We start from the raw sequence: 26,472 nt of genomic DNA, 5'->3' as shown, positions 1-26,472 counted from the left end.
GTACTTTTATTGGGTTTTTTTTATTTTCAAAAAATGAATTTATTGGGAATATTTTTTTTTTTTTTTACTAATTTATTTAGCGATTTTTTTAAAATTATTTTTACACTTTTTTTTTTTTTTTTTACTTTATTAAATAGTCCCAGGTGGGACATCACCGTCCTGTGACAGATCGCTGATCTGTCACATCACAGATCACTGTGACAGATCAGCAATCTGTCACAGGCAGTTCTGCAGACTTCCTCATGCCTGCGCTTTGCAGGCAGTGAGGAAGTCAGCTCCCTACAGGCCCCCGAAGGCCCCCGTCGCCATCTTGGATCCGGGGGCCTGTAGGGAAAGAGCCCCCGGCAGCAGCGCTGCACATTGCGCTGCCGTGGGGGGCTCAGGGAAGCACGGAGGGAGCCCCCTCCCTGCCGATTCTTCCCTTTAACTCCCGGTACACCGTGATCGTGTTTGATCGCGGTGTACAAGGGGTTAACGTGTCGGGGGTGGTCCGTGACCGCCCCTGACACATTGTGCCGGGTGTCAGCTGTGATAATCAGCTGACACCCGGCCGCGATCAGCGGCGCTCACCACGTGGGCGCCGCTGATCGCATTAGACGTACAATCCCGTCCTTGGGAATTAAGTCCCAGGGCACATGGACGGGATAGTACGTCTAATGGCAGAAAGGGGTTAATATTGTTCATGCTTTTTATCTGCTTGCTTAACTCGTTTTCATAATATTCATATTTACACTGTTAATTTTGTCAGTGTTATCCCCTGTAAATGAACCTTTCTTTAACTGTTGGTCCGTCTGTTCCGTGGTGACTTACTCATCTCCTGCACTTTATTACATATATGGGTAGGATGGGAGTAATAGCCTTGGAATAAACCTTTGATCAAGAGCTGTTGAGGATTACGCGGCCTTAGGACAAAATACACCACCGCCTAATGACATCACAAGTTCTATTGTTAACCCTCCAGACCTCTCTAGATGATACTGACGATGATGGCCTCTATTATTTGGAGTGGAGGCTTGTATCTTAGTAGGATATGAACTAGTAGAAACAATCCCAGAGACAGTGCATAGGTAAAGGTGTCTTCCCATATTTTATAGTTAAGACATAGTTTTAAGATGTGATATAACATTATAATCGGTGGGGATCCGACTTTTTGCATCTCCTCCCATTACAAGAACCAAGAGACCCTAGTCCCTCCAGCTCATTTCCTGCACAGGACATCTGGACATCCTCACCCACCCACTGTTCAAGGAATTGCAAAACTGTAAATGGGTATGTAAAGGTCCATCATAATGGGTGGCGGGTAGCATCTCTGTGCAGGTAAATACTATGAGGAGCAGAAGTGGTTTACTAGCATTGCCGCTCCTTCAGTTTGGAGATTGTTATGGGTGATTGATGTCATACCTCCACTGATCAGTGAGTGATTCCATATCTAACAATATATATACTTTGTGGTAGATCGGCTCACTGGCTGTACACAGAGGTAGACCAGGGGAGCACTCTCTCTTTAAAAACTTGCTTTGGTTTATTATAGGCAGCATCAATCAAGGTGTAGTAAAACAAATACAGCCCCCTGGGCCAAATAGGAAAACAAAACAAAATGGTAGCACAAAGCACAGTTCTTAGAGTGGGGTTCCTTCCGCTGATCGCTAGCAGAACACACACAGTTCAAGTTGGTTCTAGCACAAACACTTCTCTGGAGTGTTTCTCTCTAGACACTGAACACTGCTGCCTTTGGAGGCCAGCTACTTAAGCTCCAGACCACACCCTGGGGTGGAGATAAGATGGACATCCTACCATGGATGTCCACATAAAACTCAGCACATTATACAGTACAAATTAGTGTTTAATCCCTCTCCGCAATTAGTGTGCTGGAGGAAAATCTCTGGGTTTTATATCACTTGGTGCCATTAAGTGTACTGAAACATATCTCCCCTCCAGCACTTTAGTGACTTTGTTACATACCCCCCCCTCTGCCCCAAAGCCGGAGGTTTGGGCATCTTCTCTCAATAAGCAGGGGAGTCTGGGCAGGGCATCTGGGTTCCCATACACCTTCCCTGGCCTGTGATTGACATGAAAATTAAAGTCCTGGAGCGCTAAAAACCATCTAGCCACCTGGGCATTCTTCCCCTTCCTTTCTCTCATCCATCTCACAATCGCATGATTTGAGACTAGTCTGACCTTCCGGCCTACCAGGTAGTATCTCAGGGTGTTGATTGCCCACTTGATGGCCAAGCACTCTTTTTCTATGATGGCATAGTTCTTTCCACAGGAGGAGAGTTTCCTACTCACGTATAGGACTGGATGTTCTATCTTTTGGGACAGCACAGCTCCCAGCCCGACGTCAGAGGCGTCTGTCTGGAGCACAAACACCTTAACAAAATCTGGTGTTTCCAAGACTGTCTGCGTGCACAGGGCAAGCTTCACCTCCTGGAATGCCACCTAAGCATCAGAGGGCCATTTGACCATCGACAACTTTGTGCCTTTGAGAAGATCAGTCTGCGAGGTAGCTATCATGGCGAAATTCTGGATAAATCGCCGATACTATCCCACAATTCTCAGAAACGCCCTGACCTGCTTTTTTGGAGACCTGTTGTGGCCACTTTTGGATTGCCTCCACCTTGTCTACTTGCGGCTTTACCTCGCCCCTCCCGACGATGTAGCCTTAGCATTTTGCCTCTTCTTTCTCCATGACACACTTCTTTGACTTTACGGTAAACCCTGCCTTCCACAGTGCATCCAGGACCACCTGCACCTTTTGCAGGTAACTTCCCCAGTCTGGACTGAATATCACAATATCGTCCAGAAAAGCTGCGGAGTGCTTTTTGTGAGGGGAACGGATTCGGTACATTCCTCTCTGGAAGGTTGTGTCACTCGGTTACCGCGACAGTGTGGAGCCAGAAGACCGCAGTGTCTGATTGCTCCTACTCCGGTGCTGAGAAGAAACACTTCTTCATTTTAAATGTTTATTTCTTCTGGCAGAACAGGGGTTAATCAGCCATGTTGGAAATCCCTGTGTTCAAAGCTGAGCTCGGTTAGCCACTCCCTTCCCCTTTATAATATGGGCTCTGTTACAAATCCTTGTCTGAGCAAGCATTTGCTGCATGGCTAACGGTGGGAGAGGAGTACATAGGAGAGTTGAAGGAATTATTAGTGACTATTGCTTGGTTTGTATTCGTGGTAATTCCTTATCCTTCTCTGTTTTGATTTATTCCCTACCTTCACACCCCGGTGCATTCCTCTGTTACATATGAGTGAATAGTTTGTATCCCTGGAATTTTCTGTTAACCCTTGTTTGTGTTGCCTTGTTTGTCGGGTTGGTGTACTACGGTGCACAGTAGTGCTCCCTCTTCCCTGGGTGGGGGAAGAGAACCGACGGAGGGCTAACGCAAGGGTGGAGGCCCCGGCTTCTTCTCCATCTGAAGTATCCTGGGGAGCAAGGCGAACTAGGGCGCCTCCTAGTGTTAAGGACATGGAAGGAACCCCTGGTTTGGGGTCACCCGACAGCTATGTTGTGAAAGGTAGCTGGAGGTCCCTGCAGACTGATCAGCATCCTGGTATACTGAAATCAGTCATCAGATGTCTCTGCCACTGTGACATCCTCGACCCTGGTTTCAGGATGGGCCCCTAGGCACATTGGTTCCCTGTCTCCCCATGGTTTCAGCAGGTTAATGTCGTATATCTAGTACAGCTTTCTTCTCCCTGGTTGTTGACTTTGTAGTTGAATCAGTCAACTTTTCGACCACCTCGTATGACCCTTGCCACTTGGCCAGGAACATACTTTCAAATGTGGGGATCAATATCAACACCCGGTCTCCAGGGCTAAACTGTCTCAGTCTTGCCGACCGATTGTAGACTCTTGCTTGGGCTGGTGGGCTTGAAGGAGGCTCTCCCTCAATCGACATCACACTCACGATCCCGTCCTGCATCTGGGCCACATGTTTGATCACGCTTCGGTGGGGTGTTACCTCTCCTTTCCAGGACTCCCATGCGATGTCCAGAAGTCCCCGAGGGTGCCGTTCGTATAATAGCTCGAACGATGAGAACCCCATAGAGGCCTGTGGGACTTCTCTAATGTAGAACAGTAGGTACGGTAACAGGCAATCCCAGTCCCGGCCATCCTTCTCCATGACCTTCTGCAGCTTAAACTTCAAGGTCTTGTTGAATCTTTCCATGAGGCCGTTCGTCTGCGGATGGTAAACAGATGTCCTAAATTGGGTAATCTGGAGGGCTTTACATAACTCTCTCATTACCTTGGATATGAACGGTGTTGCTTGGTCCGTCAGAATCTCCCTGGTCTGGGAGAAAATATGGACTAGCTCTTGTGTGTTATGAGTAACCTAAAAAGTAACTTCCGTGGACAAGAGACTCCATCCACACCATGAGTGGTGGAAAAAGTGATCTCTGTAGTTGACAAAGTCCATCCACACTATGAACAACTTAAAAGGTGACTACTACAGTCAAGAGTAATGTGAAGAATGACACCTTGTAAGAGAGTCCATCCAAACCATACATAACTTATAACTGACCTTTGTAGTTAAAGGGAATCTGTCTACCGGATTTCACCCTCAAACTATTTTATATGTGCATATACTGTAGCTGTTTCTTAGACAAGTCCAACCATATCTTTAAATGGCCACTCATCAGTGTTTGCATTGATATGTAAATGAGGCAAGGACTATTGCAGATATGAATCCTCTGCCATCAGTCAAGCAGGAGGAGGCGGTACTGGGTGGGGAATAGAGCTGGAATGACAGAGGCTTCAGATCTACTATAATACTTCAGGCTCATTTACATCGTAATTCAAACACTGATTTCTCAGGAATGAAGGAACAGAGCGGCCACGTAAAGATGGTGCTGGACTTGTCTATGAAAGAGCTACATGCACATATAAATAGTTTGGGGGGAGGGGCTGAAAACCTGCTGGCAGATTACTTTAAAAGAGTTCATCTTTACATTTTTCTCTAATTTTAATGATGCCTTCTTTTTGGGTTGTATATAAATTTGCAGTCCATTCATCCAAACTTTTCTCTGTGGTGTATAAAGTAGAATATGGTAATAAATATCGCCAGAAACATAGAAAGCGTCCTAGAAATGTTCCTGCAAATTTTGGATGAGAAATTAAAATAAAATATTTTCTGTTTGTTACTTAGATGCTCGAGGACCTCCCATGCATCGGATGCCCTATGTCACCTCTCCGTATGACCGCCCAGCTTGGAACCCACGATACTGTGTCATCTCTGGAAATCAGCTTCTTATGCTTGATGAGGAGGAGGTGAGCGTTCCACAGAATACTTGTCTTTGTAGCATCCACTAATGGGGTGAATCTACACAAGCGCAAACTGATCAGAGGAACCACTATCTGTAATGTCTTGGATGTTGCAGCAAAACACTCAAGGCCCCTATAAGCAATAAATCTATCCAAGGACACCAATTATAAAATGATCAGACCACCATCTATTATATTTGGGGGCCTCTCGACACTTCTCCAACAGATGATGTAGATAAAGATCGAACAAATCCCTGATCCTTTTGTTCTTCCATGATAGAAGCTGCTCACAGAGGAGCAGGGGAGGACACTGACAGCTTGGGACCCCTGTGCAAGAAATGTGTCTGGATCCCCCCCTTTTTATTGTGACAAAGCTACAGATATATGTACACACATACATATAAATATATCATAGAATGGTAGAGTTGGAAGGGACCTCCTGGGTCATCTGTTCCAACCCCCTTCTCAAAGCAGGATTCACTATATCATCCCAGACAGATGTCTGTCCAGCCTGTGTTTGAAGACTTCCATGGAAGGAGAACTCGCCACCTCTCGTGGCAGCCTGTTCCACTCATTGATCACCCTAAAGGTACTGTCACACTAAGCGATATCGCTATAACTTGTGACGTTATAGCGATTTTGCTAGCTAGCGACATCGCTGTGTCTGATACTTACCTACGACCCGCTCCCCCGCTGGTTATCGCTGATCGCGCGAGAACGTCCTGGACCGCTTCTCGTCGTCAGCTTCCTGTGGAGAGACGAGCGACGAGCGTGGAGCCGGGCGGGAAGACGGAGGATCGCCTAGTGTGACAGGTAAGTAGCGACCCCCGTCCCCAGCGATGTCGCTGGTGAGATCTGGCTGTGTGTCAGCTCACTAGCGACCACTTAGCGATGTACCAGCGATCCTGACAGCGTCATATCGCTGGTCGGGATCGCTGGTACATCGCTAAGTGTGACAGTACCTTAACTGTCAAAAAGTTTTTTTGTAATAGCTAATCTGTGTCTCCTCCCATTCAGTTTCATCCCATTGCTTCTAGTCTTTCCTTGTGCAAATGAGTCTAAAGATGATCCTTCTACAATGTGACAGCCCTTGAGATATTTGTAGACAGCTATTAAGTCTCCTCTCAGTTTTCTTTTTTGCAAGTTAAACATTCCCAAATCCTGTAACCGTTCCTCATAGGACATGGGTTGAAGACCGGTCACCATTCTGGTCGCTCTTCTGTGAACTTGCTACAGTTTGTTGATGTCTTTTTTTTTAAATGTGGTTCCCAAAACTGGACACAGTATTCCAGATGAGGTCTGACCAAAGAGGAGTAGAGGGCAATAATAACTTCACGTGATCTAGACTGTATGCTTCTGTTAATACATCCCAGAATTGCATTTGCCTTTTTTGCTGCTGCATCATACTGTTGACTAATGTTCAGTTTATGATCTATTAGTATACCCATCTCTTTTCACATGTGCTGTTGCTTAGCCCTATTCCTCCCATTCTAAATATGCTTTTTTCATTATGTTGTCTCCTTTGTTATGTATATTGCCGTCCCTTATTACACAGTACCTTCTCTTGTTATATACAGCACCGTCCCTTACATATCGGATTATATATCGCTCTGTCTTTATTACATACCGTCCTGTCTTGTTAGACATATAATACAATTACTGCTGATGTTGCATGTGAAACCTTCTTTTCTTATGGAGGAGCTGATGGACTGGTCGTCTCGTCACCGGTTGCTCCATCCACCATCATTTTATATCTAACAAGAGGGGGGGACTATGTAATAAAAGAGATCGCTGTGAATAATAAAAATAACAAGAATGCACTATGTAAGACAGAGTGCTGTATGTAACAGCAGAGGAAGCTGTACGATAAGGGACAGCAGCATACAGTTGTGCTCAAAATTTACACACCCCGGCAGAATTTTTGCTTTCGTGGCCTTTTTTCAGAGAATATGAATGATTGCACCAAAACTTTTTCTCCACTCATGGTTAGTGGTTGGGTGAAGCCATTTATTGTCAAACTACTGTGTTTTCTCTTCTTAAATCATAATGACAACCCAAACATCCAAATGACTCTGATCAAAAGTTTACATGCCTTGGTGATTTTGGCCTGAGAACATGCTCAGAAGTTGACTCAAATGGGTTTGAATGGCTACTAAAGGTAACATCCTCAACTGTGACCTGTTTGCTTGTAATCAGTGTGTGTGCATAAAAGCTGAGTGAGTTCCTGTGATCCAGACAGACACTTGCATCTTTCATCCAGCCACTGACGTTTTTGAATTGTGAGTCATGGGGGAAAAAAAAGAATTGTCAATGGATCTAAGGGGAAAGTTAGTTAAACTGTATAAAACAGGATAGGGATACAAAAAGATATCCAAGGAATTGATAATGCCAGTCAGCAGCCTTCAAACTGCGATTCACAAATGGAAAATCAGGGGCTTTGTAAAAGCAAAATTACGGTCAGGTAGACCAACAAAATTTTTGGCCACAACTGCAAGGAAAATTGTTAGGGATGCGGGCAAAACCCACAAATAACATCAGCTGAAATACTTGACTCTCTCAAAACTAGCGATGTGGCTGTTTCAAGATGCACAATAACGAGGCACTTGAAGAAAAATGGGCTGCATGGTCGAGTCACCAGAAGAAAGCCATTACTACGCAAATGCCACAAAGTATCTCGCCTGCAATACACAAAACAGCACAGAGACAAGCCTCAACTCTCCTGGAACAAGACAATTTGGAGTGATGAGACCAAAATTGAATTTTTTGCCCACAAACCATAAACTTTACATTTGGAGAGAGGTCAACAAGGCCTATGATGAAAGGAACACTATTCCTACTGTAAAGCATGGAGGTGGATCGCTGATGTTTTACTGATGTGTGAGCTACAAAGGCACAGGAAACTTTGTTAAAGTTGAAGGAAAGATGACTGCAGCATGTTATCAGCAAATACTGGAGCCAAATTTGCAATCATCAGCCCAGAAGCTTTGCATGGGACGTACTTGGACGTTCCAACATGACAACGATCCAAAACACAAGGCCAAGTCGAACTGTCATTTTCTACAGCAGAACAAAGTGAAGGTTTTGGAGTGGCCTTCTCAGTCTCCTTACCTCAATATCATTGAGCCACTCTGGGGAGATCTCAAGCGCGCAAATCATGCTAGACAGCCCAGGAATTTACAGGAACTGGAAGCTTTTTGCCAAGAAGAGTGGGCAGCTTTACCATCTGAAAAAATAAAAAACCTCATCCACAACTACCACAAAAGACTTCAAGCTGTCATTGATGTTAGAAGGGGCAATACATGGTATAAGAAATGGGGTATGTAAACTTTTGATCAGGGGCATTTGGATGTTTTGGTTTGTCATTATGATTTAAAAAGAGAAAACACAGTAGTTTGACAATAAATGGCTTCACCCAACCACTTACCATGAGTGGAGAAAAAAGTTTGGTGTTATCATTCATATTCTCTGAAAAAAAGGTCAAGAAAGCAAAAATTCTGCCGGGGTGTGTAAACTTTTGAGCACAACTGTATATAACTAGAGAGGAAGGTACGTAATAAGAGGAAACTATGTAACTAAGGATGGCGCTATATGTAATAAGTGAGTACACTATATACTAAGGGACTTTGCTATACATAATAAGTGAGTCCCCTATATACTAAGGGACTGTTCTATACATAATAAGTGAGTATACTATATACTAAGAGACTGTGCTATACATAATAAGTGAGTACATAAAAAAAACTATCAGTCCGTGTGCCATCTGCTAAAAAAAATCTGGAAGCACACGGACATTTCACACAAATGTCAGAATGTAGAATAAGGGATTTTACAGATAACATTATCACTCCACGTCACACAGTGCAAATACAGATTAATATCTACATCCAATTACTTACTGCTGAAGTCTTGTCTGATTAGAGCCATTTTCTTCTGTTTCTTCTCCATCTGGTCAGATCTTCATTTTAACATCTACCAACCACAACTCGTCTTGTCACAATGAACTTCGCAGCCCTGAAAATACCAAGGTCACATACATTATACACATACATGTGTCTACTCCCTGAATACAGATATGTACCCCACCATTAAAAATATAAAGTGTTAAGCAGCGCTGTGTCCCCCATTAACTAGAATTTCTAAATCCCAATAATATAAATTACGGTATTCAGTCTGTGACTCGTCCCAATTAACTGTAAGGCTATGAGCACACAGAATATATGCAAGGTTTTACAGTACAAGCAAAGTGAATGAGATTCCTGAAGTCTCATGCACATGTTGCTTATTTTTTCCTTGCAGATTTGCAGCAGATTAAAATCTGCATAATGTCATTTCTTGCAGTGTATTTCACCCATACTAATGAGTGGGGGAAAATACGCAACAAAAGCATTTAAAAAAAATAAATGTACCGTATTTCACACAGCTTTCTTCCTGCCAACACATTAGGATATTCAGCAGAGGTTTCTCCTGCAAATCTTGAACGTGTGCACATAGCCTTAGTCCGTGTCCTGTGTCCCCCCATTCATTATAAGTCCTTGATAGCATCATAATGAATTTGGGGGTGGGACATTATCAGGTATTGAGCATCCTCTGCCACTTCCCAATTGATTACAAGTCCCTGACAGCGTCTTCTCACACCTTTCTGTTCATTATAAAGGGTCCTATACACCTTACCCCCTCCTCTCCCAATTCCCAATAAATTTGAAGTCCACGATAGCATCACAATGAATTGTGAGATTTAGGAGGACGCTATCAGTGGCTTAGCACCCTCATCCATCACCCAATTCATTTTGCATCCATATCTAACCTCCTCCTCCCCCTTTGTTCATAAGTCCATTATAAGTCCCCCTTTCTCCCATCTGAATCCCCCAGATCCTTCATTATCCTCCCCCCCACATCACATAATTTTCCTCTCCCCCACCTCCATCAGTGTCCTCTCCACCACCCCATCATTGCCCTCTCCACCACCTCCATCATTGCCCTCTACACCACCGCAATCATTGTTCTCCACCACCACCTCCATCATTGCCCTCTCCAACACCCCCATCATTGTTCTCCCCCACCTCCCCCCAATGTATTGTTAAAAAACAAACACCACCACTCACCTCTTTGCACATTCCCCGCAGCTGCTCTTTCTCTCTGACACAGGTGTGCGCTGAATGCTGACGTCATCCAGCGGCGCGCCTGTGTCAGACAAAGCGCTCGGCAGGAAGCAGAGGACGGATCGCACCCTGGCCGCCACACATGAGGCCAATCTAGCCATGGGCACCTGGAGGCTGGAGAAGCAGGCCAGATTGCCCTCATTATTAGCCACCCTTACTCTGGAACCTTATTCTATAGCACCACTTTTACGGTACTGTGGAATAAGTGTCCTGTGCCTTCCTATGTCTGGAGTCTCCATCGCAGATTCTGTCCTATTTGATGGAAAAGATGGTGTTGCATGCAGTGCCAGTTTCTATCGTTCAGTGGATCAGCACTATGGGTTTCAATATGCTACGTAATTATCACACTGATGTGAAGAGAGACAAAAATCTTCAAGAACATGTTGATTTAGTATAAAATGTATGTGGTGTGCACACTAGAGTGACCGCAAAAAATCGATGTCGGAATTTTGTCCGTCTGGACCCCACAAAACGATTCCCCTTTCCAGATATTGAGATAGCCAAAATTTGAGCTCGATCAAACGACGTTAACCCGTGCCGCTCGTCGCTCAAAGTTTGAAAAAATCCAAATTGAGGTATTTTAAGATTTAGGTATTTTGCATAGTCTGTTAGACTATAAAGAATGTGACAACAACATTGCAGAAATAGCCCTGACCAAATTTTCGAACCATTTGTGGTATTTGAATGCAGAGTTGGTGGGATTATCGTTTTTTGATCCCACCATTACAGACAATGAAAAGTTGTTAATGGCTAATAAATTGCTCAGTAGCACAGATGAACCATAAGAGCACGCTAGGGTTGTAAATCCAAAAGTTAGGAAAGAAAAATTAAAAGAGGTAGGAAGTAACCGACTTTAACGACCTTCTGACAAAAGATGAAGAACAAAAGCAATATGTCCTGCAAGTTGTAAGCAAATACCGAGCATTATATTCTGACGTTTCAAAAACTACTTTAACAAAAGCTCTAGAATAGATTAGATAACTATGTAAAATTATCAACTCATGTAGGTTAGCGTGCTCTGATGGTTCATCTGTGCTACTGAGCAATTTATTAGCCATTAACAACTTTTCATTGTCTGTAATGGTGGGATCAAAAAACGATAATCCCACCAACTCTGCATTCAAATACCACAAATGGTTCGAAAATTTGGTCAGGGCTATTTCTGCAATGTTGTTGTCACATTCTTTATAGTCTAACAGACTATGCAAAATACCTAAATCTTAAAATACCTCAATTTGGATTTTTTCAAACTTTGAGCGACGAGCGGCACGGGTTAACGTCGTTTGATCGAGCTCAAATTTTGGCTATCTCAATATCTGGAAAGGGGAATCGTTTTGTGGGGTCCAGACGAAAAAGATTCCGACATTTTTTCCCCCCCATATGAGATCCGGTCACCCTAGTGCACACGAATGCATAAGATTATTTAGTGTGAAATGAGAACAGCGTGATAGAAGTATTAAAAGCAAAATACATTTTGTATAAATTACTCACACACAATGCATTATTTGTACCCCTCAATGAAGTTATGAATGCAAAAAGTAAAAAAAAAAATGACTGGCTCATTAAGACCTAAGAAGGTGCAGCCGTTACATCTTTAAGTCTATGGCTGGTTTACACTCTGTTCGTGTTAATTTAAGAGCCCTATGCTGGAGGTAATCACCAGGAGGATTTGATGTGTGGCTCCAATTTGTGATGAGCGTTACATTTTCAACTTAATAGGAATTAAGTGGGATCCCTCTGCAATATGCTTTCACTGTAAAAAAAAAAAAAGTATACTGTGCATGTTTTTTATCTGTATCTTTATATAGAATAGTGTGGTCTACTTTGCTATTCTATACCACAAAAAAGGTAAAATAATGTTGTGGAGACACGGGGTTCAGCGTGTGCTCTAGTCCACTAGCCAAAACCACATAGACCAGGGCTCATCCCACCGAACGCCTGCTCTCCTTTTACTGTAGGCATAATACTACTCAGACAACACAGAGTGAGGGTAAAACAGTGGGGCAATATTTTATTGAACCACAAAACAGGCAAATAACACATAGAATAGTCCCAGCAAAATACCCAAGATTGTGCAAAATTACAGAGTCTCATTCTTCCAATGACTCGCCAGGATAAAAGCAGCTGTGACTTCAGAGCTTCCAGGGACTACTACCCCCACCTGTGGCACACACAGAGAGGACGTTACGACAAGCTTAGGAAGATAACAGTCCATTGAGATACAAGGCCAGGTGACCATTGTGTCACAACCTGGCATTCTCCGAACATCTCCATGAAGCCATGTGACCGGTGGGGTCCCAATCCTGACTTTCACAAACGTATCCATGGGTCTCAGGTGACAGCTGGGTTCACATCCTGACTTCCCCAAATGTATCCATGGGTTCAGTGATGTTCAATGGAGCAGAACTGTATTCTTTCATCCAGCACCGTGGTCCCCTAAGCTGGCATCCTGTAGAATGTCAAATAGGTACACCCTGAGGAAGGGGAACCGTGTATTCCCCAAAATGCGTCGGTTTCTTTTTGCTCTTCTAGACACTTCGTAATTTTGTGACATCGCACGTTGCCTCCAAGCATCGTCAGACATTTTTCTTCCTGCCGGAGTGCCCCTGGCTGTGCACGTGCCTATCCCGATCCACACCACAACAGAGTTGAACTCTGCCTTCTCGAATGGCAGCAATAGGCCAGCACTCACAAGGACTTACAAGGTTTCACAGCATCACACCTGAACAGGTTACACTGCATTATAATCATCCACAATCGATATACATGTCATGCAATAGTAAAGAGGGATACAAACTATCTTAACACCAGCGTTCATTCTTAATCTTTGATTTTGATGCCATTTTTTAATTTTATTCTAGTTTCTAGAACGGTGGTTTACTATACAGGACTGCACTCATTATTATTTCCCATTAGGCATCCACTCCTACTAGATATTTAATTCCTGCCAACTACCAGCCCCATTAACGGACTAGCATGCCAAACCATTATTTGCATTTTTAGTTCATGGTATTCAATCCGTCGAAGCTTGTACGGCTCCTGGAGTTGCCATTTCTTGTTGCATTAATATATCCACTCTGGTCCTTTTCTCAAGGCAGGGCTGGTGGGGTTGGACATAGTGGTGTCCGAAACCTGGTGTGTATGACTCGCCTATCGTATGCCTCCCTTCCTAAGAACACCCGTCCCCTGCAGCTACCCCAGATCCACCGGGCTGAGAAGTATTTGTCACAAAATGTAACGACCCAACAGGGGGTTGGTCCAGCGGATGGCACAACACACACAACGGGATGGTAAAATGGAGAGGAAGGCCCTGCCGATAGGGAATGAGGGATGGACACATCCTGAGCTCGAACCTGAGCCTGTCCCTGCACTCCCCTAATGCCCTAAGAGGATCCTCCCCCCCGCCGCTTTCACGAACCTCGTCCCTCACTGTCATCTCACACTGCCATGGTTAGTGCACTGGCTGGCAAGGGCGCTAGCTTTACCACTGCAGATGGTGCAACACAGGGGGGGGATGACAAGCACGAGCAGGGTCGGACTGAGGTGTCTGGGGCCCTCCAGGGGAATGGATTCTAGTGGCCCACCCTACAGTTGACTCCATAACTGGGATATATAATTACAGTAGCTTACATTAATGGGGTTCTTTGGTTAAAACAAGTTATCACCGATCCATGGGATCCACAGGATAGGTGATCACTTAGGTCCGACCATTAGAAACTGCACCGATTGGAAGAATGAGGAAGTTTTATCCCTGATAGGACACTTATCCCCATTTTAAAATGGAGCGGCAGGTGGGATATCTGACCGAAGCTCCATTAATTCTCTTTGGGGCTTCTATAAAAAAACAAGTGCAGGCACTGAGGGAATGAATGGATTAGAGATCAAGTCAGACATGCCACTTCAGTCTAATGGGGATAAAAGCTCCACATTCTGCCGATTGGGTCCACATAGTCCGCCATACAATATTATGGGCAACCACATAGTCCACCATACAATATTATGGGCAACCACATTGTCCGCCATACAGTATTATGGGCACCACATAGTCCGCCATACAGTATTATGGGCAACCACATTGTCTGCCATACAGTATTATGGGCAACCACATTGTTTGCCATACAGTATTATGGGCAACCACATTGTCCGCCATACAGTATTATGGGCAACCACATTGTCCGCCATACAGTATTATGGGCAACCACATTGTCTGCCATACAGTATTATGGGCAACCACATTGTCTGCCATACAGTATTATGGGCAACCACATTGTCCGCCATACAGTATTATGGGCAACCACATAGTCCGCTTTACAGTATTATGAGCACCCACATAGTCCACCATACATTATGGGAAACCACATAGTCCGCAATACAGTATTTTGAGCACCCACATAGTCCGCCATACAGTATTATGAGCACCCACATAGTCAACCATACAGTATTATAGGAAATCACATAGTCCGCAATACAGTATTTTGAGCACCCACATAGTCTGCCATACAGTATTATGAGCACCCACATAGTCCACCATACAGTATTATATGAAACCACATAGTCCGCAATACAGTATTATGGGCAACCACATAGTCCGCAATACAGTATTATGGGCAACCACATAGTTCGCCATACAGTATTATGGGCAACCACATAGTCCGCCATACAGTATTATGGGCAACCACATAGTCCGCCATACAGTATTATGGGCAACCACATAGTCCGCCATACAGTATTATGGGCAACCACATAGTCCGCCATACAGTATTATGGGCAACCACATAGTCCTCCATACAGTATTATGGGCAACCACATAGTCCTCCATACAGTATTATGGGCAACCACATAGTCTGCCATACAATATTATAAGTACCCACATAGTCCGCCATTCAGTATTATGGGCACCACATAGTCCGCCATACAGTATTATAGGCAACCACATAGTCTGCCATACAGTATTATGGGCAACCACATAGTCCGCTATACAGTATTATGAGCACCCACATAGTCCACCGTACATTATTATGGGATACCACATAGTCCGCAATACAGTATTTTGAGCACCCACATAGTCCGCCATACAGTATTATGAGCACCCACATAGTCAACCATACAGTATTATGGGAAATCACATAGTCCGCAATACAGTATTTTGAGCACCCACATAGTCTGCCATACAGTATTATGAGCACCCACATAATCCACTATACAGTATTATGTGAAACCACATAGTCCGCAATACAGTATTTTCAGCACCCACATAGTCCGCCATACAGTATTATGAGCATCCACATAGTCCACCATACAGTATTATTGGCACCACATAGTCCGCAATACAGTATTATGGGCAACCACATAGTCCGCCATACAGGATTATGGGCAACCACATAGTCCGCCATACAGTATTATGGGCAACCACATAGTCCGCAATACAGTATTTTCAGCACCCACATAGTCCGCCATACAGTATTATGAGCATCCACATAGTCCACCATACAGTATTATGGGCACCTCATAGTCCGCCTTACAGTATTATTGGCACCACATAGTCCGCAATACAGTATTATGGGCAACCTCATAGTCCGCCATACAGGATTATGGGAAACCACATAGTCCGCCATACAGTATTATGGGCAACCACATAGTCCGCTATACAGTATTATGAGCACCCACATAGTCCAACATACAGTACTATGAGCACCCACATAGTCCACCATACAGTATTATGGGAAATCACATAGTCCGCAATACAGTATTTTGAGCACCCACATAGTCCGCCATACAGTATTATGAGCATCCACATAGTCCACCATACAGTATTATGGGCACCTCATAGTCCGCCTTACAGTATTATGGGCACCACATAGTCCGCAATACAGTATTATGGGCAACCACATAGTCCTCCATAGAGTATTACGGGCACCATATAATGCTCTTCCATACAGTATTATGGGCCCCCTGTTCCTCAATGCAGCACATTATGGCCCCCCTGCTCCTCCATGCAGCACATTATGGCCCCCCTGCTCCTCCATGCAGCACATTATGGCCTCCCCTGCTCCTCCATGCAGCACATTATGGCCCCGCTGCTCCTCCATGCAGCATACTATGGCCTCCTCTGCTCCTCCATGCAGCACATTATGGCCTCCCCTGCTCCTCCATGCAGCACATTATGGCCCCTCTGCTCCTCCATGCAGCACAATATGGCCTCCACTGCTCCTCCATGCAGCACATTATGGGCCCCTGGCCCCCCTGCAGCATACTATGGCCTCCCCTGCTCCTCCATGCAGCACATTATGGCCTCCTCTGCTCCTCCATGCAGCACATTATGGCCTCCATTGCTCCTCCATGCAACACATTATGGACCCCCAGCCCCCCCTTGCTCCTCCATGCAGCACATTATGGCCCCACTGCACCTCCATGCAGCATATTATGGCCTCCCCTGCTCCTCCATGCAGCACATTATGGCCTCCCCCGCTCCTCCATTTAACACATTATGGCCTCCCCTGCTCCTCCATGCAGCACATTATGGCCTCCCCTGCTACTCCATGCAGCACATTATGGGCCCCCCTACTCCTCCATGCAGCACATTATGGGCCCCTACCCCCCCTGCTCCTCTCTGCAGCACAATATGGGCCCCCCTGCTCCTCCATGCAGCATACTATAGGCCCTCGGCCCCCCTGCTCCTCTATGCAGCATACTATGGCCCCCCTGCTTCTCTATGCAGCACATTATGGCCCCCCTGCTCCTCTATGCAGCATACTATGGGCCCCCCTGCAGCATACTATGCCCCCCTGCTCTATGCAGCACATTATAGGCCCCCAGCTCCCCCTGCTCCTCCATGAAGCATAGTACTATGTCTATGGGCCCCCCTGCAGCATGCTATGGCCCTCCTGCTCCTCTATGCAGCACATTATGGCCCCCAGCCCCCCCTGCTCCTCCATGCTGCATACTATGGGCCCCTTGCAGCATACTATGCCCCCCCTGCAGCATACTATGGGCCCCCCTGCTCCTCCATGCAGCTCATTATGGGGCCCATGTAATGCTGCATACATGAAGGAAAAAAAATCAAGTACTCACCTCTCCCGTTCCCACCGCAGGTCCTGTACACTCAGTGTCTCTCCCAACTCTGCAATGCTCAGAACAGAGAGGCTGAGCACGCAGTGATGACGTCATAGCTCCCTCTGCCCTGAGACATCGCAGAGTCAGAGGGCACTGAAGACAGTACAGCTGCGGGAACGAGGAGAGGTGAGTATTCGATGGGGCCCCGATGCCAGCGCTGCCTGGACCCCATGCTGTTTGTCCCACTCCCCGTTCCCCCAGTGCCTACCTGGGTTCGTCGGGTGATACCGCCGGCCCTGGTCCTAGCGGTGGGTCGGGACAGAGTGCATGTGCCCGCGCGCGCCTCTGCCTCCTTCAGTTTTAAAGGGCCCGCGTCCTTAAATTTTTTTCCCCTTCTTCCTCCTCTCTGGGGTCCAGGGGCCTACCGGGCATTTCACCGGTATCCCGGTGGGCCAGTCTGACTCTGAGCACGAGTCAGACAAGGTAAAAACACAAAACTTAGCTTAACAGCTTTCTCTGCTGCAAAGCACCACACAGCAGAAGAAAGGCACCAGGACCACGAACTCCACAAAACCATCAGATTCACCACTGCATCAGCTGACCTAGCAACTCTGCAGTTGCAGCAAGGGAAACTGACATTAACCCCTGTTGGCCTGAAGGGAAAAAAGCTACATTTAAATCATAGTGGAACCAGAGCTGCCACGCATACAAAAATTGATTGTGACAGTATCCCACCGCTGCCACCAAAATGTGGAGACAGGGGGGTCAGTGGGTGCCTTAGTCAGGTATCCGAAACTGCATCGACCAGGGATCATCCCTCCCACCGAACGTCCGCTCTCTTTTTACTGTTGGCATGATACTACTCAGACAGCACAGGGTGAAGGTAAAACAGTGCGGTAATAATTTATTGAACCACAAACAGCCAAATAACACAGAGCAGTCCCAGCCCAATCTTACCCTTACGTTAACTTGCCTGGATAAGAACAGCTGTGACTTCAAAGCTTCCAGGGCCAAATACCCCACCTGTGACATGCACAGAGAGTAGGTAATGACAGCTTAGGCCTGTTTCACATTTCAGTTTTTAGGTGTCCGCCAAAGTGTGAAAAAACGGATCCATTTCCGTTTTGCCACAAGCGGATGTTACCAGATCCGTTTTTTGGACGGATCTGCTTTAGCCACTAATGCAAGTCTATAGGAAAAAAACGGATCTGCCCAAAAAAATGGCGGATCCGTTTTTTTTTTTGCAAAACGGCGGATATTGACAGACATCAAAAAACGGAAGTATGATCCACCTCATTGGAAGCTGACAGTCAATTGAGGTACAAGGCCAGGTGAACAGTGGATCCTAATCCTGGCTTTCCCAAACGTATCCATGGGGCTCATGTGACTGGTGGCTCCACATTTTGACCTCATTGATTAAATACTGTGTCGTCACATATGTAAACTAACCCTATGGAGGGCCAGTGTACACTCTTTATATTTGGTGTGTCTGCAGTGAGCATGATCACTGGACACACATGCTTAGCCACTGTCCCCACAGTCAGATCTCTGCTCACTGCAAAAGAGTCAATAGAAATAATCTTTTGCCCCGCTTGTAAGGGAGGAGCAGTGACTATGCAGTATATGGCAGTATAGCCGAGAAGTCTCCTGCATGGGGAAATAGGCAGAGACAAGACTGTCAGCTGCCAGACTGATTCTGTCCTGAGGCCACCTCTAGCAGCCCCAATGTTGATAAATACAAACCATTATATATATTGGGAAACACACAAAAAGACCTGCTACTATAACTGTACATAAAACCTGCCATAATCAAGGAACACTGTACAAGTTCTCTCCTTAGCTGACAACTCTCCATAAGACCTGACTAGTAACACAAGACCTTCTGTATACCATAAGCATCCTGCAAGACCTGCCGTATATTGAAAACATCCCACAAAACCTGCTGTGTACTGAGAACAACAAACAAGATCCATCATATACTGAGAACACCCCACAAGACCTGCTGTATATCAGGAACACACCATAAGATTGACCGTATACTGGGAACAATCCACAAGATAGGCCATATAATGGGAACAATCCAAAAGACCCTGCTGTATACTGGGAACATTTCCCTATTGAGGCTTGGAGCTATAGCAGTTGGCTATCTTCCTCTCTGGTGTTTGGATGACGTCCGTGTTTCTCTCTGAGTCTACTCAAGCTAAGTCTTCATCTTGTTTGTGTATCCCATCTGTCTTTAGTGGTAGTTGGGATTGACTAGCGCTATCCTGTCCTATCTGCTGCAAGGCTTATTTCCAGGGTCAGGCAGGGATTAGGTATCCTGCTCGGCGATAGGTGCGGAACCTATATAGGGAAGATAGGGCACTTAGTGACGTTAGATCTGCCTAGGGGGTTACCACTTCCCTAGTGTTGGGTTCCCTTTCCCTTATCCTTCGTGTTGCACTTAGGCTTTCCAACACGTTGCGTGTAATTATTTCACGTTTGCAAAAGAAAAAAAAAAAGCTGACACTTGTTTTTTTTGGTGTGTTTTTTTCTGTGTGGGTTTTTTTTTCTTTTGCTGGGTTCATAGATCCCATTTCTGTGCTGACAGAGAAATTGCAGAAATTGGCACTGGAGATGATTAACCTTCGTTCTACGGTTCAGCAGCAATGGCAGCGGCTGCAGGCTCCTATTGTGGGGGACTCTAAGGATAGGCCGGTCTAGCTTGAACCCAAAATTGCCCTCCCGGACAGGTTTTCTGGGGGTAGGGCCAGGTTTTTTGTGTTTTAGGGGGCATGCACATCGTCCTTACTCCTCTGGAGATGAGTAGCAATGAGTAGTAATTATTAGTGTACTGTTGCAGGGGGAACCTCAGTCCTGCGCTTTTTCTCTGCCACAGGATTCTGTGTGTCTCCAGTCAGTGGAGGAGTTTTTCAGGTCCCTAGCCCTTATCTCTGATGATCCTGGCCATAATTTCTTGGCTGAATTCAAGCTGCATCGCATCCAGCAAGGAAATCGTTCAGTGGAGACTTATAGCTCTGAATTCCGCAGGTGGTCAACTGATACCAAATGGAATGACCCGGCTCTCAGAAGCCAATTCCTTCAGGGCCTCACTGAAAGATTAAAGGATGCATTAGCAGTGTATGAAACTTCTGTGTCATTGGAGACTGCCATGTCCTTGGCTATTGAGGGACAGATGGGTAATTGAGTCGCCCTCCCAGGGCTGTGGAGTACTCGGTACCGGGCCGGTGTCAGGGGGAAAGGTGTCACAGCAGCGGTGACCCGGTCCGTGGCCCTGGGCGCCCAAATCAATGGTGGTTTGTGATATAGATTATGGGATAGTTCGTGACGCCACCTGTGGTGTTTGGCAAGCAAGATGTTAAGCCAACGCTGCATGCAGATCCTCTGGGGCTGATGGTGTGTTACAGCATAGATGGTGTAGCTCCCCACAGGTGAAGCTGTAACCCCAGGGCAGTGTTATGGCAATAGATGAGAATAGGCGCAGGCGGTGTGAGGAATGCTGGTACCCAGATGTAGCGGTGCTGACGGTGTTAGCGCACAAATGAATGGAAGACACCAGGGCTTGCAGTTCCAAAGCTTTACTCACAGTCCGTGGTACACACTGGTGCCTGTCTCCATGCCGTGTCCTTCGGGGCAGAGACTCAATCAACATCCCGGGCAAGTCAGGATTCTCCTCGCCAACACTCCGCCAACATGTACCTCTCCTGAACGACTCCTCTATTGCGCCTTAAGGTGTGAAGAGCTCCAGTACCGTGGTACTCTGGAGTTCCTCCTGTCAGATGTTCCTAACAACTCTACTTGTATGGCAGATAGCTGTAGCCTCTCTCGGAGACTCCCTTCTCCGGAGTCCTGGCTCTCTATTCAGTTGCTGTTGTGCCCCAAGTCTTAGATGGGAGTAGTGCATTTACAGCCAACTACTTCACGGGTGTCTGCTGCAGAACCATAAGCGTCCATACAACCTCGGGGACCTGGCCCTGGCCTTTCGCTGAGAACCTATAGGCAGGGTTCCTCTTCCGACCCACAACTCCTCTCTGTTCTCTCTACTCCTCTTTCCTATGGAAGCTTAGGTTGCAGTTCTACGTCTTTCTCCATCTGTTATTTTCCCGTGCCAGCTGGCTCAGATCACTGAGGCAGCTGCAGCACTCCTTCTTCTCTCCTTCTTCTAGGGATCTCCTTGCTCTCGGACCCGTCCTCAGACTCTCCTGACTGACTGTCCAGACTCCTCTCAGACTGACCTCCAGACTCAACTGTCATTCTAAACCTTCCCAACCTTTTATATGGATCTCAACTCCACCCACCTCCCAGCACATCCAGTGTTCCATGCAGGGAACCACCAAGGCACTCCTAATGTCTAGGAGGAGAGAGACACCTCAATGTGGTTATGCCGAACTACCCTGTTGTGTGGGGTGTGAGTGTTGGAGTGTGGAAAGGAGTTCCCAACTTACCTAGGTGGTGGGGCACCACACCTTAGGAGAAGGTGCAGTACCTCTGTGGAGACTGAGCCTCAGGGGCACCACATTCTCCCCGTTAAACACAGCACGTCCGCGGGCTGCAAGACAACAAAGTTGACAGCACAGGAACATACAAAATTTTATAATGCTGCATAAACAATTCTTATACTAAACTTAGTACAGGAGGTACTCATTCTTGAATGTTACAAACAATTCTTATTTAACTATCTAAATTTCAAGTCAAAAAGTGCAATTTTTCATTCTAAGTGCCATTATCTGTGACTCACTATCACTTCAGTATTATTCAGCTTTTTCTACTTTCACTGTCTCTTCTAGACGCAAGACGCTGACCGCAAATACCTGGTCCGTCACCTGTCTACTTTCAATTCTTTATTCTGCATTCTATATCAAAACATTCTCAATTCTCTATAGAAGCCATTTCTCAGTTACTAATACTCTTATAAAACACATTATCAGCAATAAAACATTTTAAAGATTCTTGTAAGTGCTGGACACCGCTCCCAGCCGGGATTTCCATGCAGTGTCCTTTGAGGTAGACATCATCTTCGAAAAGTGTCCATGCAAAACATCATCTTCGCAAAGATTGACCGTATACTGGGAACAATCCACAAGATAGGCCATATAATGGGAACAATCCAAAAGACCCTGCTGTATACTGGGAACACCCCACAAGATCTGTCATGTACTGGGAACACCCTACAAGATCTGCCATATATTGGGAACACCCAACAAGCTGTCACGGGTGTGTCAGATGAGGTAGACCGTCACTCTGCATCTGACTGCAGAAGGTCTCAGCAGATTGCTTTGCAGACTTCATCCTGGGCCTTCTGACTCTAGGACCCAGTGGCAACCAGCTCTAGTTGACACTCCTGGACCGGAGTGTTTATAACTTCCAGCTTGCTGTTGGAATTTGCCGATGATATTGCTATTTCTATTTCCATGTTGAGGCTTGGAGCTATGGCAGTCGGCTATCTTCCTCTCTGGTGTTTGGATGACGTCCGTGTTTCTCTCTGAGTCTAGTCAAGCTAAGTCTTCATCTTGTTTGTGTATCCCATCTGTCTTTAGTGGTAGTTGGGATTGACTAGCGCTATCCTGTCCTATCTTCTGCAAGGCTTATTTCCAGGGTCAGGCAGGGATTAGGTATCCTGCTCGGCGATAGGTGCGGAACCTATATAGGGAAGATAGGGCACTTAGTGACGTTAGATCTGCCTAGGGGGTCACCACTTCCCTAGTGTTGGGTTCCCTTTCCCTTATCCCTTCGTGTTGCACTTAGCCTTTCCTACACGTTGCGTGACGTTATTTCACATTTGCAAAAGAAAAAAAAAAAAGCTGACACTTGTTTTTTTTTGGTGTGTTTTTTTCTGTGTGGGTTTTTTTTTCTTTTGCTGGGTTCATAGATCCCATTTCTGTGCTGACAGAGAAATTGCAGAAATTGGAACTGGAGATGACTAACCTTCGTTCTACGGTTCAGCAGCAATGGCAGCGGCTGCAGGCTCCTATTGTGGGGGACTCTAAGGATAGGCCGGTCTAGCTTGAACCCAAAATTGCCCTCCCGGACAGGTTTTCTGGGGGTAGGGCCAGGTTTTTTGTGTTTTAGGGGGCATGCAAATCGTCCTTACTCCTCTGGAGATGAGTAGCAATGAGTAGTAATTATTAGTGCACTGTTGCAGGGGGAACCTCAGTCCTGCGCTTTTTCTCTGCCACAGGATTCTGTGTGTCTCCAGTCAGTGGAGGAGTTTTTCAGGTCCCTAGCCCTTATCTCTGATGATCCTGGCCATAATTTCTTGGCTGAATTCAAGCTGCATCGCATCCAGCAAGGAAATCGTTCAGTGGAGACTTATAGCTCTGAATTCCGCAGGTGGTCAACTGATACCAAATGGAATGACCCGGCTCTCAGAAGCCAATTCCTTCAGGGCCTCACTGAAAGATTAAAGGATGCATTAGCAGTGTATGAAACTTCTGTGTCACTGGAGACTGCCATGTCCTTGGCTATTCGGGTGGATAAACACCTGTGGGACAGATGGGTAATTGAGTCGCCCTCCCAGGGCTGTGGAGTACTCGGTACCGGGTCGGTGTCAGGGGGAAAGGTGTCACAGCAGCGGTGACCCGGTCCGTGGCCCTGGGCGTCCAAATCAATGGTGGTTTGTGATATAGATTATGGGATAGTTCGTGACGCCACCTGTGGTGTTTGGCAAGCAAGATGTTAAGCCAACGCTGCGTGCAGATCCTCTGGGGCTGATGGTGTGTTGCAGCATAGATGGTGTAGCTCCCCACAGGTGAAGCTGTAACCCCAGGGCAATGTAATGGCAATAGATGAGAATAGGCGCAGGCGGTGTGAGGAATGCTGGTACCCAGATGTAGCGGTGCTGACGGTGTTAGCGCACAAATGAATGGAAGACACCAGGGCTTGCAGTTCCAAAGCTTTACTCACAGTCCGTGGTACACACTGGTGCCTGCCTCCGTGCCGTGTCCTTCGGGGCAGAGACTCAATCAACATCCCGGGCAAGTCAGGATTCTCCTCGCCAACACTCCGCCAACATGTACCTCTCCTGAACGACTCCTCTATTGCGCCTTAAGGTGTGAAGAGCTCCAGTACCGTGGTACTCTGGAGTTCCTTCTGTCAATTGTTCCTAACAACTCTACTTGTATGGCAGACAGCTGTAGCCTCTCTCGGGGACTCCCTTCTCCGGAGTCCTGGCTCTCTATTCAGTTGCTGTTGTGCCCCAAGTCTTAGATGGGAGTAGTGCATTTACAGCCAACTACTCCACGGGTGTCTGCTGCAGAACTATAAGCGTCCATACAACCTCGGGGACCTGGCCCTGGCCTTGTGCTGAGAACCTATAGGCAGGGTTCCTCTTCCGACCCACAACTCCTCTCTGTTCTCTCTACTCCTCTTTCCTATGGAAGCTTAGGTTGCAGTTCTACGTCTTTCTCCATCTGTTATTTTCCCGTGCCAGCTGGCTCAGATCACTGAGGCAGCTGCAGCACTCCTTCTTCTCTCCTTCTTCTAGGGATCTCCTTGCTCTCGGACCCGTCCTCAGACTCTCCTGACTGACTGTCCAGACTCCTCTCAGACTGACCTCCAGACTCAACTGTCATTCTAAACCTTCCCAACCTTTTATATGTATCTCAACTCCACCCACCTCCCAGCACATCCAGTGTTCCATGCAGGGAACCACCAAGGCACTCCTAATGTCTAGGAGGAGAGAGACACCTCAATGTGGTTATGCCGAACTACCCTGTTGTGTGGGGTGCGAGTGTTGGAGTGTGGAAAGGAGTTCCCAACTTACCTAGGTGGTGGGGCACCACACCTTAGGAGAAGGTGCAGTACCTCTGTGGCGACTGAGCCTCAGGGGCACCACATTCCCCCCGTTAAACACAGCACGTCCGCGGGCTGCAAGACAACAAAGTTGACAGCACAGGAACATACAAAATTTTATAATGCTGCATAAACAATTCTTATACTAAACTTCCTAGTACAGGAGGTACTCATTCTTGAATGTTACAAACAAATCTTATTTAACTATCTAAACTTCAAGTCAAAAAGTGCAATTTTTCATTCTAAGTGCCATTATCTGTGACTCACTATCACTTCAGTATTATTCAGCTTTTTCTACTTTCACTGTCTCTTCTAGACGCAAGACGCTGACCGCAAATACCTGGTCCGTCACCTGTCTACTTTCAATTCTTTATTCTGCATTCTATATCAAAACATTCTCAATTCTCTATAGAAGCCATTTCTCAGTTACTAATACTCTTATAAAACACATTATCAGCAATAAAACATTTCAAAGATTCTTGTAAGTGCTGGACACCGCTTCCAGCCGGGATTTCCATGCAGTGTCCTTTGAGGTAGACATCATCTTCGAAAAGTGTCCATGCAAAACATCATCTTCGCAAAGATTGACCGTATACTGGGAACAATCCACAAGATAGGCCATATAATGGGAACAATCCAAAAGACCCTGCTGTATACTGGGAACACCCCACAAGATCTGTCATGTACTGGGAACACCCTACAAGATCTGCCATATATTGGGAACACCCAACAAGCTGTCACGGGTGTGTCAGATGAGGTAGACCGTCACTCTGCATCTGACTGCAGAAGGTCTCAGCAGATTGCTTTGCAGACTTCATCCTGGGCCTTCTGACTCTAGGACCCAGTGGCAACCAGCTCTAGTTGACACTCCTGGACCGGAGTGTTTATAACTTCCAGCTTGCTGTTGGAATTTGCCGATGATATTGCTATTTCTATTTCCATGTTGAGGCTTGGAGCTATGGCAGTCGGCTATCTTCCTCTCTGGTGTTTGGATGACGTCCGTGTTTCTCTCTGAGTCTAGTCAAGCTAAGTCTTCATCTTGTTTGTGTATCCCATCTGTCTTTAGTGGTAGTTGGGATTGACTAGCGCTATCCTGTACTATCTGCTGCAAGGCTCATTTCCAGGGTCAGGCAGGGATTAGGTATCCTGCTTGGCGATAGGTGCGGAACCTATATAGGGAAGATAGGGCACTTAGTGACGTTA

At 46.1% G+C, this 26,472-nt stretch overlaps 1 protein-coding gene across 10 annotated transcripts in view; it reads left to right on the top strand.

The window, feature by feature from the left end:
* SYNGAP1 (synaptic Ras GTPase activating protein 1) overlaps positions 1–26,472 on the top strand; it is a 456,710-nt gene that overhangs the window by 126,664 nt on the left and 303,574 nt on the right. For all 10 annotated transcript variants that reach the window (XM_073561313.1, XM_073561314.1, XM_073561324.1 and 7 more), the window contains one exon: positions 5,151–5,272. In XM_073561313.1, coding sequence (XP_073417414.1) covers positions 5,151–5,272 — 122 coding nt within the window. The remainder of the gene's footprint in view (positions 1–5,150; positions 5,273–26,472) is intronic.

The sequence above is a fragment of the Dendrobates tinctorius genome, unplaced genomic scaffold (genome assembly GCF_039654945.1).
Source record: "Dendrobates tinctorius isolate UK_male_01 unplaced genomic scaffold, ASM3965494v1 ptg000315l, whole genome shotgun sequence".
Lineage (NCBI taxonomy): Eukaryota > Metazoa > Chordata > Amphibia > Anura > Dendrobatidae > Dendrobates > Dendrobates tinctorius.
This window is presented reverse-complemented; position numbering and strand designations above follow the sequence as displayed.